Raw genomic sequence first — 22093 nt, forward strand, 5'->3', positions numbered from 1 at the left:
GTGCGCAGCAGTCCTGCGCTGGGATGCCGAAGCGGGGACAGACTGAAGGTGGCGATGACCAGGAGAAGCAGCAGTAGGTGAGCCATCGTGAAGGTGAAAGCTGAGTGAAAATCGTCCTTCCCTGGAAGGATAATCGAATGTTAATATAAAGCAGTGGGATATGGGTTGGTGGGGGGTGACAGGAAGGGAATTAGGTGTCAGACTGGAGAATAAACCAGATGTAAGTGCAATACAGCACAGTCACCAAATGGGTCAATACCAGCTCAAGGTGAGCTGCAGAGCTTTCTTCGACCCGGAGGGAGGTACCGTGCCTGGTGTTTCTAACACTGCCCCTGCACAACGGCCTAGATTAAAACATTAATGGGGTCTGGGTTTGACCACCACAACGCTTAAACTTGTGGGGAACGATAAAGAAATGGAAAATAACATCTGAAGAGCAGGCCAGCTTTGACATGCTTGGGAGAAGGATGATCCTCTCGATTATGCTGAGGTGGCGTTGTCTCAATTACGGATTTGTTTGGGTGGTGTCACCCTGAACCTACGGAGATTTATCACCCCCTTGTTCTGATTTCAGTACACCAAGCTGCGGGGGCGGTGAGCGGGACCACGGCTCCTTGGAAGCCCCTCAGTGTGGTTGCAAGCTTCCTTGCTATTCGAAGCCAACAGGCCCCCGAGCTGCAGAGGCAGCGTGACCGCCGGCCCGCCTGCTGCCGCCACTTCAGGTGATGTCCGGAGGTACAACCCCGGGCCCTACCGCCCCGGCACCACAGACCCCAGGCGGGGCAGGGCCGGGGGCGCAGGCAGCAACCTGGGCGGGGAAGGCCGCAGGGGCCGCCGTAGCCCGGTGAGGTAAAATGGACGCCGAGGAGTCGCCCCGAGGCCCCCGCCGGTCCGCAGCCGGCCCCTTCCCCCGCCGGCCCTCCCCCGGACGGCGGCGGGACTACGAGTCCCAGCGCACCCCTGGGCCGGGGGCGGAGCGGGGCTTTGTGCGGGCCGTGCCGGCCGCGGGGCGGCATGCGGGGGAGCCGCTGCCGAGCCGCAGCCGGAGCTGGAGCCGGAGCCGTAGCGAGCCCGCCCCGGGGGGAGGGCGAGGGCGGCGAGCCATGACGGGCGGCGGCGCGGCGTTCCGCCGTCGGTGCTAGAGGGCGACCGCGGGGCGCGGAGCCCGCCTGGCTCGCCGGCGCGGAGCGCGGAGGCAGCGCGGAGGGGCCGCCGCCGCCGCCGCCGCCATGGGCAACGCGGGGAGCGTGGACTCGCAGCAGACGGAGTTCAGGGCGCACAGCGTGCCCCTCAAGCTGCCCATGCCCGAGCCCGGCGAGCTGGAGGAGCGCTTCGCCGTCGTCCTGGTGAGTGCCGGCCCCATTGTCTGTGGGGAGCGGGTCGGGCCGCCGGGGAGGGGGCGCCGCGCTCCACCGCCCGCCCGCCGGCCTCCGTGGAGGGGCCGACGAGGAGTTGCGGGGCCCCGCGCCTGGCCCGGGGGCGTGGGTGGGGGGCGGCCGGTGCGCGGCTGGGAATCGGGGAAAAGTTGGAGACCGGGGCGGGAGCTGCCCCGCCGCGCTCTCCCCTCAGCGGCGGCGGGCCGCCCCAGCCCCGCCGGGGGCCGGCGGCACAGGTGGGCTCGGCGGGGCGGTGCCGCCCGCACCTCGCAGCCCGGCCGGAGGCGGCGGGACGGGGCCGCGGCGCGGGGGGGGGGAAACGGGAGGGGAGCGGAGCGGGGGCAAGGCGTGTGCCGGCTGCGGCTCTTTGTCTCGGGATCCCCCAAAGAGCCGCCTTCCCCCGAGCCGAGGCGGTTCCCCCACGCCGGGGTCTGCCCTTCCTCGCGGGCGAGCCTGTGAGGAACCGCCGGGAGAGAGAAGCCCGCGGCGGCTTGCTGGCGGTGCCGGCCCCGGCCGTCGGCGGGGAGGAGCGGGCGGACCGGTGCGGGAGCCGGCGGCCACCGGGAGCCTCGGTGCGGCCTCGCCTCGGCCTGGCGGCTTCCCGGAGCCCGGGCTGGAAGGGGGCCCGGCCCTTCGGCCGGCTGCGAGGCCGTGGGTCCCCCCCCGGGACACGCCGGTCCTGCCGTCCCCACGTCCCTGGCACGTGTGTGCGGTTCACCCGGGGCTGGTTCCAGGCTGCCGGCGTTTCTGTCGGGCTCTGGTTTTTGTTTTGCTCTTTTCCCCGCACCTGAGTAGCAGGATGGACTTGGTGTTTGAGATCACCTTCTCGGGAGAACTTCCCCAGGAAGGGCAGTGCTTCCCTTGGTGCTGCATGGGAACGTTTTGGGCAAATGTCGTGTTTTCTTTCAGGTATCTAAGTTGTGCAGGTAGATTATTACGACCCATCTCTTCTTCCATGTCCTCCTTACTTTTGAGCAACGTTTACGTGAAAAACAGAAGCTGGGAGAACGAATAAAACCCACGTGCATGCTATGCCCTGCGTTCCTTGTAATGCCATGTGAAACCCAGCAAGGCGAGCTGTTGCAAGAGTAATTCCCATAGCAGATACTAGAGCAACCCCCCGGTATTTGAAATGCTCCTGGTGCTGAGCAAGGTTTCACAAACTGGTGTGTGTTAGGGATTATTTCTGGTTAGACCCAATTAGATTATCATGTCTAAGAAAAGAATAAGCCTATTCAGTCAGGAACCCCCACTGATGAGCCAAATGGCGAGTGAGATGTTACGATTATTAGGCACAGTGGAAAAAGCCTGATCTCGCATTGCTCTTGTCGGGGAAAGCCGTGGTCGTTTTACAGATGGGAGATGCCCCCACAAGCCATGTATGGCTCAGAATCAAGTCGTGATTCATCTTAACCTACCAAAGGAGTGCCTGGCTTAATTTGTGTGCGTGGTCTGTGGGAGAAAATTAGTGATTTAGAGTTGGGACCAATTGATTAGATCAGTAAAAGGAAGAGACATCCTTTGGGAAAGCAGAGTGCGTTAGATACGTATAACGTAAATACGGGAGATAAGAGGACCACGCCTCTAGTAATTTCTTGAGGTACTTGAAAGAGGTAGATGGCATCTGTTTTTAGAAGATGGCCTTAAATTACGGGTCAGAGGACGAGTGCTGTTGTAGCTTTGCTGGAGGGAGCGTCAGGCTGTGCAGATGTCTGTACACATGGGGTGTTGCATGGTCTGCTCCCATCGGGAGGAGCTGCAAGATGGGGCCCAAACACCACTGCTAGAACGGCCAGAAATCACCTTCAGCCTGTTCTTGAAGCCAGCTGGGGATGGCTGGTGTTTGCTGCAGCTTCCAGGAAATATCTGGCCAGTTTATGAAAGATTAAACTCCTAGGCTGTTATTATTTTCTTTTCTCTGTGGCTCTGAGGAGAAGATGACTGTGCCACTGGTCAAACCCCAGAACAGGGTAGGCAGTACAACAGCAGGGATTAATGAGAAAGGAATGGCAGTCGGAGGAAAAAAAAGATGAGGAATATTTTCTGTAGGGAGAGAGGGTTAGTCAGGAGATGAGAGTATGAAGTAGGAGATGCTGAAGGTTATAGGACTAAATCTCACCTTCTTTGCACGCTGTCTTAAGAAATTAGCCTGGCACAAGCATTGCTCGCACACTCGGAGAGCCTTGGTGAGTTCCCAAAGGGCTTTGCTGACAATAGCAATTTTCGTACTGCTAATGAAGTTTCCAAGGCTGTTTTTGACGTTGATGAACATGCAGCTTGGTTGAGTTGCAGCTGCGTGCAGGTGTACAGTCATCGCGCTGACCGTTTCCCTTTCTCTATGTAAAGAGTGGGGCCGTGTGGGAAAGATTCCGCCTGTGCAGCCTCACGAAAGTATTTTGAAGTTTTTTTCAGCTCTCCTTCTGCAGAAGTAGCACAGTGAGCCACAGCCCTCTAAAACATGTTTGTGTCCATGACAATAGCGCAGGCTGGCCACATTTTTACCGCCAAGTGCCGTGACATTGACTGTTGTTTTATTTTTTCCACTTTGAACATACTCTGCTGATCTTCAGGAGCTCTGTGGCCTCTTCAGCAAGGGGATGGATGAGCAGCGGTGCGCCTGGAGGTGATGCACATGTGCGCTAGCTTGCGTTTGCTGGGCTGTTAGCAGACTTAGTCTTGAGGAAGGTCTCTGACGAAGTAGTTTGTTCACTTCAAACATACGGAATCACCTTCCTGCCTCGTGGTTAGCCTTGCTCTTTGAGGTTTGAGGTGCATAAATTGCAGGAGATGATGGGAAGTGCTCCAGGTCACGCTTTTTTGGTGAAGCTCTCAAATCTAGCTGTGCTAATACGTTCCTCCAGTCTCTGACGGTGCCATCGACGTTACTGAGGGCGTGCTCAGCACGCATGTGGCAGTGCTTGACCCAGGTGGAGGGCAGCGATGCTGGGTCTGGTTGTGTCACGCCTCTTGGTCTGCTGGGCAAGTAACGTGAGAGGATTTTCCCTGTAGGGCTGTGTCTACCGGTGCTGTTATTGGGACTGGTGTAGTAAATGTGCTTCTCTGGCTTGTTTGTTGCATTGAGATTTGTAGTCAGTGAGGACCAGGGTCTGTCTGTGTGTTTCAGGAAGATATCATATTTGATGGGATGTACTTTGAGGAGAACAATGTGCAGGATAAGCCAAAAGAGATGCAGGTTTCTGTAAGCGAAGCGTTGTTTTTTCGATCCCCTCAAACTGATGTGAATTCTCCCCTTTTGGTAGGACACGTGAAATAATTCCCTTAGCTTCAAGTTTACACAAGGGTGTAAAGTCCAGGGAAGTGGTGGCATGTTATTGCCACCAAGTTCCCGATTTCCCCGTGAGGAATCCTGGATAAACTGAGAGCCAGCTCCCAGCTCTGGCGCTGGCTTTGAGCTTGAACGGCACTGGCTTTGAGCTTGCCGGCGCCGGCACAGCCCCTTGGGCACACATCTGCGGGAACCTCCCACCGTTGTCCCTTTCCCAACATGCTCACTTTTCCTCCTCAGCTGTGTTGGGTTTTTTTTCTTGGCTTTATCATGTGGACACATGGGGCAAGTGTGTGTGAAATCATGAATTCTGGTAAGCAACCCCAGTTTATTGCATAGGAAGCCGTTCAGCGTGCGCGAGCGCCATTGCACACAAAGTGTGCTGAACGCGTCTGTAGACATTATGGCACTGCCATCCGATGCAGTGGGTTGTGAGTTTGGAGATGCGGGGATAAAAGCCAGGTTTCCAGCTCCTGCAGCGGGGTGGTCTTTCTCTGAACCGGTAACGGGGTTGCACGTTTGCAAATGACACGTGGTTTGGAGGAAGCAGCCAGGACAGAGTTGGCAGGGTAAATTGTTGCCTAATGAGCTGTGATTGACATAATTTGACTGCTGGATTACAAATCTGCGGTGAGGTTAACAGGAAATATCCTCTTACCCCCACCAAGTGGTGTTTCATTTTACAAAGGAGTCTTCTGTGCCTGGTCCTGTAGGATGGAGGAAAGTGTCTGAAGGGTGAGGGGAGCGTGGAGGGAGGAGATGTTTCTGCCGTCCTGTTCCCGGCCCTGCTGTGCTCTGTCCTCAGTTTAACGTGATAGTACCTACCTGGAGGCAGGGCATCCGTTCTGCTTCCGCTGAACGTGTGCGAGGCTTTGCCGATACGAACTTCTTTGTTCTGGTAGAATTGCCTTCTTCACAGTGGATTTTGTCTGAGCATCGTTTTTCATACCAATCAAGGGAGTTTTAGTGTCTATTGCTAAAGAATTTGAAAGCTCAGTGTGAAAACTGTAACATTTCCCAGCTGTTTTCCATTCTTCTTTCTAATACTCTAATATATTACGCATTGTTTTATAATATATGCGATTTAGAGTCTGCAGATCATTAAGGAGCATGACAGGGTTGCAGGAGATATCTGCAAGGTAGTAGTGGTAATTCCCTTGCTTTGGTGGGGCACTGAATTCCTTGTTGTAATTCCTAAATTTCACAGAACTCTCTTGGGATGAATTTCAGTTGAGATCCTGTGCTCTCATATCGGGTGTCACTTGTATTGTTTTTGTGGAATTTGAAAGCAATACTACAGAAGTTGAGAGACGGTAAACTAGATTTAGGAACAACTTTCAGGAAAAGATTTCTAAAATTCAGATATTGAAAAGACCTGTTGTGTTTTCTTGTTTAGGCTTTGTCTCTGACGGGCTTCTGCCACGTGGGCTCTTTCCTCAAGGTCTCGTTTAAATGATTTCAGCAATGACACCTTTTGCTTGAAGAAACAATCTAATAAATCATATTGTTAAATATATGTATTTCTGAAGGGTTAAATTCACAAGGTGAAGTAGTACTTGGTGGTGACACATCTGTCAAGCTGCCTTGTAAATCAGAAGACGGCATTTGTAAGTTTTTCCACCTAGACATGAGAGGAGAATGTTTTTGTAAAACTATTTTTTTTTTTAAAGTGTCTGGAATACAAGGATACTGTGGTGGGTATTTAGCTACTAGCAAATTAGTCACATTCCTAAAATTAATTTCAGGTCCTGCAAACTGGAAGACTTAAAAAATAGCTAAGCTGATGTAGATGTGTATATTTTTCTGTATACCATTTTTCCATACAAAATAATCTCCTTAATTTATTGGGCTATAATGATAGAGGTATGAACCCATTCTGTCAAACTGCGTGTGTCACTTGTTCATGAGCTCCAAATAGCCTGAGAGAAAGTAGTAGGGTTTTTGTCGAAAGACCCAGGTGAAAGGGATGGCTGTTTGAAGCCAAAAGGGCCCGGGCTGTCCCGGGGGGGCACTGCTTCTGGGGGTGCTCGCAGGGGTATCTCGGGTGGGTGTGACAGCCTGCATCTGCAAACCCAGTTATGAGGATGATAGCAGAGAGGTTTTCTAATCCTTTTTGTGCTGTGTGCTGTATAAACCCATCATCATGTCATATTTCCTTGCAAATTGTTCTGTGCTTTTGTCTAAGGTGAGTAACAACAGGTCAATCAACTTCTTAAGGCAGAAAACAAAATGGGGTGTGAAACATGCGCATCTATGAACTTGGCAGGATTGTTCCTTTTTTTCCTTTAGGTGTGCATAGGCTTTATTTGCAGTGCAGACCCTGCTCTCCATCTGCGGCCCCCATGCTGTGCAGGGCTCTGGGGGAGGACCCCGCAGCCGCTGCGTGTGGTGGCCGAAGTCCCATGTTTCATCTGGGGAGGGGACAGGCCTCTGCGCAGCGCTGGTGACGGCAGGGTAAGGTCCTTACCCTGGCTGCGTCCGTGTCTGGGACTGCTTGTGTGCAGTGACCCCAGGGCTCACGGGATGATTGCTGCTGCGGGCGCTGAATTCCTCCTGCGGAGCACAGAGCCCCTGCCTTCACCCTTAACCTGCACCATCATCTTTCCTCCAGTGTGTTGAAGCTTTATCAAGCATCTCTCTAAACTTCTTTAACCCTGCGTGCAAGATAAAGGTTTTTTTATTTTGTCTTCACAAGCAAGGCCGTGCAAAACTTGGCCCCGAGGTGTTAAATGGTCTCTTCTGCAGTGCTGTATGTAGTGGGTGATGCTTGGGAAAGAATTTGAGAGACACAAAATGAAATTTAGAGTTTACGAGATGATCTTAACTAAAACAGTAGCTGTCGAATTGTTTTCAATTGACGATTGAATGACTTAGAGCCGCTGGAGTCTGCCTTTAGTCTTTAATTTAAAAAAAAAAAATCACTTTAGCTTTTCATGCTGTGTGAAAAGGATTAAAGTCTTCAGAAAGTTTTTCCTCCTCCGAATAGCAAAACCCAGCAGAAGCACAAAACCAAACAAAAATGTTAGCTTCCCCCCATGTGTTTGTACAAAAGAACCCCAGATAATTCAGATTTGGTGGTACTTGCTATTTTTATTGTATTTTTGCAGCATTCAGCAAAGATTGTAAATTATTCAAGCAACTTTTTTTTAAAGAGTCCGAAAACTTTTAAAAATAAACCAGCTGCCTGAAGGTATGCATGCTAATTATCAACCCATGTCCTGTGCTTGTACGGCTGTTTAAGAGAAGGGGAGTGTTTTTTCCTGCTGAGGTTTGGGTCCTGGGTGCTGCTCACAGTTGCAAAAGGGACCGGTCGGTCCGGTGCTTCATCTTGGGTCAACACTGCCTCTGTTTTTAACAGGGTCTGGGCAATCTTTTGCTCTCGTTTCGAAGCTTGCACCTGCTGAATTAAATATTTTTTTTTTCCAGTCGGTTTAAAAAGGTGTTTTAAATCCATCATCTTGGTCTGTCAGTTCTTAGCTAAGGGAGGGAAACACCCTACAGGAGTAGCTGGGTTTTTCCTCGTTATTTGTAGCTTGAATACATCCTAAAGTGAAATGAAGCTTTGACGTTCACTTTATGATCTTTTGTTTGGTCATTGGGGTGTTAATAAAAGGCAAACCTAGTGCCAGTTCCTGCCTTTTCCCCCAAATACATTTCTTTAGTCTTGAGCTTTCAGCATTTCTGCTCATTTCTCAGTGTTGTTGCTGTTCTTCTTCCAACTCGGTAACAGAGAAGTGAGAATGAATACAGCCTACTGTTCGTTTTAGGAGTGGAAAATCCCTGTGATTGATTTCAGTTTTGCTTTTGCTTTTCTTTGCTGACCCAACTAGTGGTCTTTCTGCAACGTGTGACACTCGCTTTTGATCAGCGGCTTCCTGGGTGGGTGTGAGCAGGAGGTGGCCGGGAAGGGTCTCACGGGGCAGGTTTGTGCTCCAGTGGCACCATCACTACTTGCATCCAGATGAAATGGTCCCACGTCAACACTGATGTTCAATGCTGACTTGTAGCATGGGAAATTAAATCGACCTCTTCATTTTTGCTGCAGATTCTGCTGTACAAGTTGTCGTCAGCAGTCAGTGATGTCCCTGGGTAGAGTTTAGTGCTGTTTACGCCACGGCTCGCTGATGCGCTTTGGCGTGCGAGGGGACGTGTCTGGCAGATGTCTGTGAGCTGACTTGTGCCTCACCAAATGTGAAGCTTCTTGTGAAAGGGTGTCATCAACTTAACTCTTTTTGAGCTCCTTTTAACTCAAGGTGCTGACAGGGTACTCCTAAACAGACTGTTCTTAGGTAACAGAAACTGAAAATTTAAAATTGTTTAAAAAATGGCCAAGGTCTTTGTCCTGCTTATAGTTTTCAAGAGTGGTCTTCCAGGAGAGATGGCGAAACAGGCCTGGAGTCACACCAGCATCCCTGCAGCCGGCCCTGCCTCGCTTGCAGACCTCCTTCTCGGCGTGGTTCCGCCAGGCAGGAAAGGCTGACGCCCGGCTCTGCCCGCAGGGTGCCGTGGAGGAGCACGTGCGCGTGCTGCCATCGTGACCTCGCACGGAGTGGGAACTGAAGAGCTCTCCACAGCACGATGAAATGAATTATGCAAAACATGCTAATGCAGCAACGCTCTTCGGCTGCAGTTTATTTTTAAGCATCTGGGCTGCCTCTTGAGTTTGAATTAAGTACATTATGATCAGGATCAAAATACTTTGCAGTGCAGGAAGCCATAAAGAAAACTGCAAGAGAAGCAGTTGTTTTTCCTGGTGCCTTTTGGGTGCTGTGCCCTCGGGAGGTGTGTGTGACAGCAGAAAGCACGGCTATTTCGGCAGAGTGGTGGTTGGTTTCCCCGGAGCATTTGCAGATGGAGGGTGCCTCGCTCCGGAGGGTTTTCTCACTGCTGAGGAAAATTCAGTAATAGAGGTAAATGTGATTTTCTTTGGAAACCAGAAGATGAGACCTTAAAACTAGCTGAGGAGGAAAACCATGGGTTGCCTGTTCAGAGAGGAGCAGTTTGAAATGCGCTCCCAGGCAGCGGCAGCGAAGCAGCCGTTCCAGCCGCCGGAAGACTTCCGCAGCGAGCAGTGTGCAGCCACTTTTCAGACAAACTGAGCTGAATTGTTGTTTATTTTCTTCTTTGTTTGTAAGAGTCCATTTGGGAATTTGGTATGGGAAATAAGTGACACCAACTCATTCAATTTGATTTATAATTGCATTAAAAACATCTAGCCTGAGCCTCCAGCTCTTACAAGCTGCAGCATCACTGTAGCCAAAGGCCTCAGCCTGCGAGTCAGGTAAAAGCACTTTCAGCCGCTGTTGCTTAAAAAGCACTAATTTCCCATTTATCCCATCCTGCCAATTTCAATTCTGCAGGGTCAGTGTAGTAAAACGAGCCGGTTTTTAGCACTTGGACTGCATACGATGGAAACTGAAGGGCTGTGCTCTTACCCGCATAGCAGTGTCGCTGGGAAATGCCGCGTTCCCAAATGCTTCTGCAAAGGGCTCCCAGATCCGTAGGTGGCGGAAGGTATGCGATGTGCACCCCTGTTTTAACTGGGTATTGTCTCACTTGCACTGATTGTTTTGACCTTGATCATCTGCTTTGTAGTTTTAATAACTCAAGATGCACATTATTATATATGGATATATTGGAAAATAGAAGCATTAATTTGTCCCAGGCTTTGTCTCTTCCTAAAATAGTGTCTTACTGCCTTTCACAAGTGTTTCACTGCATAAAGACTTGGATAATGTATAACTTGCCCATACTCTGTTATAACTAACATACTGGAGAAATTCAGCATGCATTGGTTTTCAATTTACCATGGGATCTCTAACAAAACAAGCGTTTGTCTTCTGTAACTGTGCATCGTTAAACATATATTTGGGGAGGATATTCGTAAAGCAACATAATAGTCGTATTGTATTGGAAATGAATGGTCTTCAGATGAGCGCTGCGTGATGCATGGACCTCCAGGACTCTGCATTGCAACTCTTGAGAGCAACTGTGTGTACTTGATCATGAGCTGGAAACGTGCCCAACCGCTTCCCGGCTGAAGGTCTGGAGAGGCAAGTGGGGACACGTCCCTCTGCACGGGCACCCTGCGGCCGTTTGCACTGGGAATTGTCCTGAGATGTGCTGGGACTGCTGGGGTGACGGCAGTCAGTGCAGCCTGGTCTGTGCCCCGGAGGAAACTCCCATGTCAGAAGGATCCTCAGGAAAACCCCTGGCAGATGTGACTTTTCATGTTGCGTTGCCTGGAGAGTGCAGAGGGAGCAGTATTTATTAACCGTGGCCTCCTGCCCTTTCAGAGGTCCTGTCCTGGTCCAGAAGTGCTTGGTGATGGCAGCAGGAGCACCCAGAGGTGCCCTTGCCTTCTCTGATGTTCGTGTCCTGTTCTGGCCGCTCTCCATGCGGATGTTGGCCAAGGGCAGAAGTTGCTCCTGTACAGGAGATCCTTGAGGCCTCCAGGAGCAGATGAAGTCTCAGGTTTTTTTAGTATGTGTTTGGGTGCTGTGGGAGATACCTTAAAATATAAGAATTAGTGGGGTGGGTTTTGTGTTTGGATTTGTGTTTGGGTTTTTTTTTTTTGTTGGGGGTTTTTTTGTTTGTTTTGTTTTGGGGTGGTTTTTTTAATATACGTTATTTGGCCAGAAGTCATTTTACTATAAAAGGACTTGGGGTGAATATAGATTCTACAGCTGTTATTTGTTTGTCTGCAAAATGACTGTATAGTTGAGGCCAAAAGTGAAGAATAGAGAGTTGCACAAATTGGCAAAGTTTCTGAAGTCTTTCAGAAGCTGGTAATTAAAATGAAGGAGCAAATTGTTCAATCCAGAAATTCTGGTTGTTTATCCATCTAATACTCTGGCATGTCCTTTTACTGACTCCTTTCATTCTGCTTTCCATCTCCTACGAGAGGCAAAGGAATAACGCACGTCTACCTCCAGCCGTTTCAAAGCCAGCTGTTCTGGCAGAGGTAGGTGCCACCGTTTATCGAAAGGGTCTGTGAAGCGGCAGAGGTAGCTTGGTGGAGTTTATACAGCAGTTTTCTGACAAAGGTTTCCAATAATTTAGTGTGTTTGGGAGTCCTTCAAAGGGCTTTTTGCCCAGCTCTGAGCCTTGCAAATGCAGAAGATCAAATAAATTAACTGTCACAAATATTTAACTTAAAGTTTGCTCACATAGGAGCTTTGATGTTGCATGCGTATATGAGAGCCTCTGTGTATCTGTATGCTCTCACAGATATGTTAGGTCAGTGTTGTATTTGTCTCTTCTCTCAGACACAGTAAGCCTAAAACTGCAAATCTAAATAATTGCGCTCCACCTTTGTAGGCAGGTGTGTTACCTGGCGTCACAATGAAGTGAGGTGTACGGCGTTTTACTGGGGAGCTGATGGTAAGCAACTGATTGCACAGTGTCGTCATGCTTTTGAGGGTTGTGGAGTTTGTTGGCATGCCGCCCCTACACAAGGCATCGGCTTGTGGGTTATCTTTCATTGCGTTTCCATAAGATGTTGCTTGATGGTCAACAGTGCTCTTCAGGTAAACTGAATAAGTCAATTTGACGTAGTGATTGTTATTAAAGCGCACCATCGATTGAGCCAGGAAGCGTTTGGTGGTAATTTCGATCCTTTTGTGATAGCATCTAGCTTACAGGTAACTTTGAATTGTTGTGAATCTTGTTCTCTAAAAATTGGAGCTCCTTAAAATAGCCAAGGAGTTGTCACGTCTTCTCGGCGATCCTCTCCCAGCACACAGGGAAGTGGCAGCACGTCTGCGAAAACACAGTTCTACTCCGTGTCAGAGCTTCAAGTACAAGTGCCTGTTCTCTTGATCACGTAAATGAATATCTAAGTGTGGCAAATGTACAATATTCGTTTTGGTAAATAAAACAAAAACTTTTGTGCTTTACAGCATTTTTTTATCCATGAATCTTTCACAAGCCTCACAGTGCTGCGGGGGAAGATGAAGAGTGATTACTCATTACCTTTTGGAAAAGAGAATTGCTGAATTGCTGTGGGCCCCCCAAAACTGAGCAACAGGGCAGGGATTAGAAATAATGTCTCCCAGCTTCCCAGCACTTGCCGTAACCCCTGGGAAAAGAAAATGGGCCTGCTGACTGCCTCCCCCATGCAGATGTTTGACACGTTGGGAAGCCCGCTGTGCCTCTCCAGCTACCCTGGGGATCTGGGACCTGGCAGCTGGCCTTTGGCTCTTTGAAGTCACCTTTGCAGATCCATGTCAGCTTGCCTTCAAAGTCTTTCATTTGTCTAGCTTCAGAAGCTGAAGAGCAGCATTTTAGTTTGTTTATTTTCTGGTGTTTCAGGGCATCTTTTCTCTTTGATGTATTTGAAAAAAAAAAAGCTCATTTTGTACTGGTTTTGGCTGGGACAGAGTTAATGGTTTTGTTTGCTTCACACCTTCTCTTCCAGTTTTTAGTTTTCTGTTGTATTCTGGAAGTGAGATGAGATTTTTGTCCTTCTTTCCGTATGCACATGTGTATGAAATGAAACTACTTTTTTGATGACCGCAAGGCTTATTTCCAAAGATGATTGGCCTGTGAGTCCAAATGAAGGTAGGAGAGATTATATTCATCCGGCTTCAGTCTGAATAAGCTGGTTGGTGCTGCAGTCTGTTCAGCACACCCTGCGAAGTGCTGTGGCACCAGTGCCATGCAGAAGACCTCTCTCTTGGAGAAGTAAAGGCAGTATCAGAGCTGTGGTGCAGCTTGTTTCAGGAGAGAAAACATGATGAAAGGGAGGCGTGAGGGTCTGAAGAATCATCTGGACTTGGAAATTAATTCTGTGTTTTCTATCAGGAGAAGACAGACAAATGTCTTCTTTAATGTAGAGATGTGTGAGCAGATGAATGATGTACACAAAACACTTAAAACACTTTTTTTAAAATAAAAAAAATCCTTGTATACGAGAACCTGTAATGCCTGGGATAGTCAACAGTGATTTCCTTGTGCTTGTTTACCGTGCTGAGTGCATTCATGAAAAGAGATTCAGCTGACTCGGATCAAATGGCAAAAGAACAGGAGAAGAGGAATTTCAGAAGCTAAGCCTCAGTCTTTGTACAGGTTAAAATGCAATGACCTTTCAGATCGGCACACATGAAGGTTTACATGTTCAGGTATGTGACTGATGACCTTTTCTTCTAAGTGAGGCATCTCTCTCGCACAGAGTGAGTCTGCAAAAGCTTTGTACGGCACATCGTTGGTACTGTACCCCATCGCTACCGCAGTGGTCCAGCGCTCTGTTTGTAGGCCATCGCTTGGTACGTGAGCAACAGAGATGCTTTCCAGAAATAAAGCTGTGCATACACCTGCAAATCCAGACTGTTGCTCAGACCAGAAGGCAGGTGGGCTTTCTCTGTACTAGAGAAGGATTTTGGCAGAAGATTAAGTGCTTCAATTAGAATGGAAAAGAAATTGTGCGAGAGTTTACATGAGCTGAGTCCTTCCCTGCTCAGCAGCAGCAGCAGCAGGATCCTTCATCAGCAAGTATGATGCAAATGAATTCGTCGTTTCACAGAGCAGGGCAGGAAAAACAGCTCGCAGTTTTCACATGCTGATACTGCTCCTGCATCCTCAGATACGGCGGTAATTACAGAGGGCACTCAGTGCATCGTGAGCACGCTGGTTTTTCAGTTAAGATGAGGAACTCAGATACTACAAATGTGAGTGAGGCAAAAATTGATTAAGCATGAAATTCTTCCCTGGCAGTGAATTCTTGGTTGGCTCAGAGACAAAAGGTGGCAAAACTGAAAGGGAAAAGGACTTTTACTTAGCGCAAAGCTATTTGTTTGGTTTTGCTAATGTTTATTTTATGACTGATGGCAAATCTTTGTTAAAGGTGACTTATCCCTGCTGTTTAGCAAGTGGAGTGAAAACTACCCAGATCCACTTGTAAGGCATTCAGTGAATTCTTAAAACTTTTTTAAGTTCTTTGAGGAAGGGGTGATCCTTGAGGTCTGTGTAAACCAGGGTATTACTTGTGTTTCTAGTACAGAGCACAGTTCTTGGACTGGAACAACCCAGGCAGTATACATAAATAAGCATAAAGATGCATTGAAACCAAAAGCGTTGAAACAGGAAAAAGAATCCCTCTTGTAATATTTTTAAGGCTAATCTGCAAGCTTATTTGGGTACGTTCTCCCAATTGCTACTGCTATACCAAAACATATTCCATAGAAAAGACATAAGGAGAAAACCACCTCTTCTCTAACACTGACAAAATTCCCGTTTGGATTTATTTCGTCTTCAGAAATGGTGGGTTTGGGAATCACTTGTTAAGAAGATATGCCTCGTGTGACAGCTCTGCATCGGTGGTGCGTGCGTAGCATCTGCCCAAGTGCCGCCCTTCCCAGCAGGGCTGGTGGCTGGCTGGAGAGCCGTGTGTTAACGCTTTGGTGAACCGTGAGCACCGCGGTGTACTGCAGCGAGAACTGTTCTCACAAAGATACTAGTGAAAAACAGGGAGTCTTTACTGAACTGTAAAGCAGTGTAGGCAAAACACTGATTAAGGCCTTGAATGTGGCTGCTCTTATCCTGCTGAGCTTTTAGAGTGGCTGACCTTGTGTGGTGTGATACCACGGCCATGGACGTGTCTGCCGTTCCTCTGTGGAAGCTGTATGTGCTGACTCTCCGAGCCTCGGTAATGACCTAATTTTGGTTTCCAAGTTGCTGCTACTTACTCAAGGTGCCGGGGGCCTGGCTGTGGGCTGCTTCCTCCTCTTTCAATTAGCAGAGAAGTTTTAGTTTTCTGCTTATTCCCTTGATTAGCAATTTTTGGGTTGAAACTTTCACTTTCTTCACAGGAATCAGCAGCTATTGCAGCATCTCAGTGCACGATGATAATAACAATAAAGCCTTTAGAGAGTGGATAAAAGAGAGCAGATCAGTAGTTCTATGGATTTTTCTGCCCAGACTCCATCCTTGGAGATGTCCGTGCCTGTCCCTCCCACAGGGACGCCTTCTCAGAAGTTGCGCACAGCTGGGAGTGGAGTTTGGTCCTCAGCAAAGGTGGTGTTTGTATCGCTGTTACTGCCTCTCGTTAACTGCCAGTGCAGGACAGAGACTTTTTAAAATGATGGAGATTTTAAAGTCTTTGCGTTTGCATCTTGCACTCCAGGAGTTTTACCAGGTGGCATCTTCTAGCTACCAAGCAGTGCTTTCTGGTGGGTGGCCTTTGCTCCTGTTGAACTGCCAGGCTTGTGGAGCAGGAGAGACCCAACAGGGCTCTTGGAGGCGTTGCAAGCGTTATTTATTACCCGTGTGGGAACCTTGAAGGCATTTGAGTACTTTTGTGAGCACTGGCCTAAATACAGACTTGGTTTTGGGTTGCTATGCTTTGTTTGTGGAACCATGCAGTGATGTGGGAAGTGTTGTGGTCTTGCATGGAAAAGTTAGGAGGAGCCGGGTGGCAAGTTGGCACATCCAGTATGTTTATTAGAAAAGCAAAAGGCACCCTGGCTTTGTTGCAGGCATAGATTTTACATTAACAGGACACTTTGAACGCAGCTGAGGGACTAACTTAGAGAGCAGCCTGCTCTGTCTCCCCTCAGTTATCTTGAAGGCATTTCTAACTTTGTGGGAGGGAATGTGGCTGGAGAAATATCAACATGCCATGAGCAAGTACCGTTTGTTAGGGTCACAGTTTAAATTTTTTTGCATTAGTAGGAGGCTGAACTGTGTTGTTTCTGTCTTGTTTGTGTACGTGGTGGTGGATGGAGGGAGGGATCTCGCATACCGTGCGTTTGAGCAATTTGACAATATATAATAAAAATGCAACATAATGAGAGCGTCCCACAGCCACGCCAGCTCCTGACTTGCCGGAGCAGCTCTCCCGCACAGGGCACCGGGAGTTGCACAGGAGGCTGGTGTGGCTGAGGGAAGCACTGCTCCTCTTCAGGGGATGCTGCAATTTAAAGCAGTGGCATTTAACCACATCCTCACTGATGCAGTTATCTTGTCTGTCAACTGAGGATGCCTGCCCTAAGTGATGCAGTCTGTGATGCCACATTCTTACCATGTTAGGATTACTTTTACACTCTTCGTTCTCTTTATTTTTGATTGAAGCAGCCTGTAGTTTACAACACCACTAGGCTTTTTGAGCACCGTCCCTGTGTTTTTGTCGTGAGAACCTGGTGGTGTTTGCACATTGTCTTCATAGCGTGTGTTAGTGCAGCATGTTTTTGCAAATCTCGTGTAACTGTGATGCCATTTTTTGTACTTTTATGTCACATTATGATTTCTGGAAAGTGTCACCAAGTGTTTCAGCTGAATAAGAAATCAGAAGACAAGCCCTTTCTTTTTAGGATAATTGCCTGCCGTTGCTGCTCCCTCCCCAGAGAGTAGAAGCATTTGTACTGCTGTGGGCTCTGCCTGGTGCAGATCTGTATCCCACAGGCTTATCCAGGTGTTCAAATCATAGAATTGTTTAGATTGGAAAAGACCTTTAAGATCATTGAGTCCAACCATAAACCTAACACTGCCAAGCCCACCACTAAACCACGTCCCTAAGTGCCACATCAACCACTTCCCTGGGCAGCCTGATCCAGTACTTGACAACCCTTTTGGTGAAGAAATCTTTCCTAATATCCAACCTAAGGCTCCTCTGGCACAACTTGAGGCCATTTCTTCTTGTCCTGTTGCTTCTTACTTGGGAGAAGAGACCGACCCCCACCTGGCTACCACCTCCTTTCAGGTAGTTGTAGACTGCGGTAAGGTGCAGGTCTGAGCGGAGGTTGAGCAGGACTGGGTGGCTGGTTATCAGGCTGCACTGTGGTGGAACAGTGAGCAGATGCAGCCTGGAGTGCAGGAGACAGCGGCAGGGAGAGGGGGCAACCTTGACCCCCGGCGGTGAGGACACCCTTACTTTCCTGGGCTGGCATGGCCATGGATGGGGTCAACTCGATCAAAGATGATGTACATCAAAAAATTAGCCTTGTACAGGTGCCCTGATGCACTAATGAGTTGGGTTTTTTTCATGACAGGGAGGCTGTATGTATCTGAGCACTCCACACCTAAGCAAAAAGGTCAGCCGAAGCAAATGTCGTTCCCCTGACACGATGGTATTCGCCATCTGAAACCTGTGGCTTGTTTGTAACATCTGGTGGGTATTGCCTTTAATGTGAATGCCGTTGCTGTTTCTGAAAGACACTTCAGTACATTCACGGGGCCTGATTTCGCTGGCATTAAAGGCTCTTCCACTTCTAGAGGGATGCATGGGTGTGTTGGGGGGATAAGAGTTGGGCTCTTAGTTTATTTAAAATTATGCCGTCTGGTTGTGCTGGGGGTGAGGAGCAGCAGCAGCAAAAGGTACCAACTTGCAAGAAATGTTTGTATGTAGGTTGACGAAGACTCTTGGCAGTTGTGTGTTTGTAGGTGGACATATAATCTTTTTGTCCTAATCTGACAAATCTAGGAGGAGTTCATGGGCTCCGGAGATGGTCTCTGCTCCTCCTTCTCGGTCAAAAGTACTATCTTCCTCACAAGTGTGGTAATTCTCTGCATTACCAGATGGGACAAATGGGTTTTGTTCTTTTGTCTGGATGCGTAAGGTGAAATTAATACCCACAGTTCTCTCTGAGAGCTTTATTGACGCAGCTGAGGGCTGAATTTGGCCTGTATTTTCTTAGTTTTAATCTACAACAGTCCTAAATTAGAGAAGATTTGCTCTAGAAATATACACACATTTTGAAATACCCTGAGCTGAGCAGGGAGCAGGGGATGTCACGGGCTGGCTGGTGGCTGGCAAAAGTCCCTCCATCCCACGTGGAAAGTTCTGGTGGCCAGTGTTAACGCCCTCCTTGTCCAGTAGCGTCATGTAATGTGTCAGGTAAAGTTCCCTGATTTTTCTCTTTCCTCCTACCATCGAGTTTCGTCTCAAGGGATTTGGGTCAGGGCTGTCCTGTTTGCCATCCCCAAAGCACTTCTAACATGGGTAAAACTCATTTTTCCTCACCTGGCTCTTAAACGGAAAGGTCTTGGGTTGAATATTCAGCCTGAGACAGACCCGACGTAGAGACTTCAATGAACTAGTCAGCGCTTGGCACAGTCAAAAGCATCTGGAGATAGACTGGCAAGAAAGACAGAGATAAATCCTGTTGTTAGCCTAGCAAGATGGACTTTCGTCTAACTGTAAATGCAAATTTAATTGGAAATTTAGGAGTGAAACTAACTCCTGGCTGTTTACAGTGTTACCTCCTTCCATAACAGGAATAGCATATATTTATTTCTGAATATAACCTATTATATATGAACTCCTGTAACATGAAAAGGTTTTATTTTATTTTAGATAAAACAATAACTGTACTTACAAACATCTATGAGTAGACTTTGGATAGTGTTTTACACTGGGTTCTTTACTTCCTTCTTTCTGTTAAGTGCTCAAACCCCCAGATTACATGAAAATATAAAACTTTCATTTTAATATACAACATCTTTTCCAAAGATTTCCCATGCTTGTGGTAGCACCATGTTGTGCAGAGGTTATGTTACATGAATAACCATTTCACTTGTAATCTTAGTCATATACGATTTAGGATCTATAGAGTTTTTTTGCTATTCTTTTTCTTAATAGTAAAATCATCTGGAAAACATATTTAAGTTGTTGCATCGTATATTTTTTCTGATGTTAAACCAGTCTAAAAGTCGGCATAAGTTTTTCTCAGCGTGCAGCCCTGAGCACTCAGGAACGATGTCCCACCTCAGCAGAGCGTCTGTGGTCAGCGTGGGATACGTCAGAAACAGCTTAATAGTTTTTAAAATCTGGTGCGCAAGTTCCAGATGAGAAATTCTCTTTACCCGGTAAGCTCTCAGACTGCCTCGCCTGAGTGTAGTTGCTTTAAGCTTCCTTTCTGAAGACTATAATGTTATAATAATCCAAAGAGTAAGCCCGCAGCACAGTGGTTTTGTTTTTTTTTTTCTTTCTTTCTAAAGAAATATTGTAACTGAGAACCAGGTACAAGTTATTGCAGGGGCATGGAAATAAAAAAATCCCAGCCTCTTATTTTAAAGCTCATGCACCAGGGAGCAGTGATTTTACACGAGGATACAGAAGCGCTGTTTCAGTGTGACATGTCCCCTGGCACTCGGCTCTGCCTCCGCAGCCAACCTGCCCTGCTCATGGATAATGGCACGTGGGGTTTCGCCCCTGCCTGTCCTTTGCTGTCCTGGAAGATGGGCAGGGAGTTAGCTGGGTGGTGTGAACAGAAGATGCTAAAAGGCTGCCGGGATGCAGTGACCTTGGTACCAGAGAGTGTTCAGGGTCTGTTTCAGTACTGGTCTGGTAACTGTGAACGCAGTTTTTCAGGCTGGGTGTCCTGCCTGTGCAAGCAGTGACAAAGCAGAAACCATGTGCTGAGGTCGTGCAAGCGCTCTTACTGCTGCAGCCTGAGCGGTCGTCCTCCTGCATGCCATAGTCTGTGCTGCATCACGAGTCATTGAGGCTTCACCGTGACTCGGTGCCTGTGACTCTTGGGTCAAGAACGTTTGTTGATTCACACAAGGGCTTGCGGTTTTGGTAAATTGCAGCGTGGGGTTTTTTTTTCCCCCCTCTGTTAGTTCAAATTGTTAGTGAAATCAGTATTGTATTGCTGGGGAGGGTTATGAGACTGGGCAGGCGTACGCATAGGAGAGGCACTGATGGGCCTGGGAATGGCTGACCTGGCCTCTGTTGCTGGAGCAGTTTCTGTTGGAAATAAGGATTTGTAGTGTCCGTGCTCTCTGTGCATCCCTAACAGCCTCCTCTCTGCTCATGCTTCTGTTTTGATGACATACGGTATAAATGTCACTGCTTGCGTGTTGTTAGCAAGGGCCAGCAGTGACTTGGGATGGAGATACTTGGGATGGAGATGACAGACTTACCGTTTTAGCTTCTCTTTAAATTATACTGCTGTGATTCTGACACTGAAAGCAAAACCGAAGGTCTTTGGTACAAGGGTTTTAACTCCAGAAGCAAATTGACAGGTACTATAGCAAGTCCATTGCTGCTCCATCGTAGGTATTACTGAAATATTGTGTATGGTGGTCACACTCCTGGTACCATTTTATAGTTGCAAAAAAGCAAGAGAGAATTCCGCAGAAGAGCGGTCTGGATGCATGGTCCAAGGGCATTTAATACTCAGAAGCAGTTACCAGTAGAATATTCTAAATAATAGTGTAACCATTTACTTCTATAGGAATTTTAGTTTGAATTGCTTAGAATCAGAGTTTCTGGCCATCTTGTTAGAAAAGTTGATGTACTGGCCTATCCAGAGTTCAATGTAATCGGGGCAGTAACTTGGTTTTGCTGTCAATGGATTGATTACACACGTTGCAGATTGGTGCCGTATCCCTTTGTGAACTGCACCTTTCCTTAGAACTGCGCTACAGCCAAAGATATGTTGTTATCGAGTTTTGTACGCCGAATCCTCAAAAGCTGTTGTTTTAAACATCAAGTAATTTTTGTTAATTTATGAATCAGGAAGCCAGAAAACCTCAAATGAGATTTAATAAACTATTACCAGTATTTATGCATAAAATGAATTGAATAATAGAAAAAAAACAGAGCTTTGTTCATGTATTCCCTTTCTTCTTAGTATCCTGAAAATGAGTTTGTCGGGTCAAGTGCAATGGAGAAAGTGCTTCCAACAGAAGAATTTATGTTAATTGGCAGCTAATGGTTCAGCTACTTTCCAAATAAAGCCTGAGAGCAGGCAGTCTTACTTCTGCTAGGTCAAGTTTAATAATCCTTTGAAGTAGAAATCCAGAGAGAGGCAAAACACTGTCCCATTCAAATGTAGCATTAGCGTGCTAAAAAATGCAAGAAGCTTGTAGGTCTTGGTAATTTAACAGTAATGTGTGAGCCATTTGGGATGGTCAGAAAAAGGTACAGCCCCAAGTCAGTCACGTTTCTCACCAGACCAAATGAAATTTTTGTCTCTGAAAATGTATAATTTAAAGAGTGACTTCCAGCTCTAAGTAGAGTGTTATTTTCATCTTAACATATGAATATTAGAGCTGGAAATCCACCAAAGGTGCAGCCATTTGTTTAGATTAATGAGGGACAGATGCCTGGAAAAAATGCTGGGTATTAAATGAAAAGGCTTTATATTAAATGTTGGTATTTAGGGGAGGGTTCTGCAGTCAATTTTCTAGGAGGTAATCCAGGAAAAGGGAAGGAGCTGGGTGTGAAACCAGGCTGTCTTGATAAGGGAATCTAATGGGAGCTAGGGGAGAGCAAGTCTCTTCATCACGTGCTTTTTGCCAGGTTTTGTGCACTGGAGAGCTGCAAAATGCAGGTGAGAGTAACTGCAGACTGGGTGTAAGCGTTACCTGTTGCTCTAGGAAGGACTGAAAAGGTGGCTGCTAAATACAGATATAGCCAGATGGCTCTGCATTTTTCATGTGCTTTTTTAATTTAATGGGGTTATTAATTTTTGTTAGGATTTTAACA

General features: G+C 47.5%; 1 protein-coding gene across 5 annotated transcripts in view; it reads left to right on the forward strand.

Annotated features, from left to right (window-relative positions):
- The first annotated feature begins 1080 nt into the window (after window positions 1-1080).
- Window positions 1081-22093, forward strand: part of FMNL2 (formin like 2) — a 148048-nt gene continuing 127035 nt past the window's right edge. For all 5 annotated transcript variants that reach the window (XM_075757369.1, XM_075757367.1, XM_075757370.1 and 2 more), the window contains exon 1: window positions 1081-1346. In XM_075757369.1, coding sequence (XP_075613484.1) covers window positions 1230-1346 — 117 coding nt within the window. In that variant the 5' untranslated portion in view covers window positions 1081-1229. The remainder of the gene's footprint in view (window positions 1347-22093) is intronic.

Source organism: Balearica regulorum, chromosome 6 (genome assembly GCF_011004875.1).
Source record: "Balearica regulorum gibbericeps isolate bBalReg1 chromosome 6, bBalReg1.pri, whole genome shotgun sequence".
In the NCBI taxonomy this organism is placed as follows: domain Eukaryota; kingdom Metazoa; phylum Chordata; class Aves; order Gruiformes; family Gruidae; genus Balearica; species Balearica regulorum.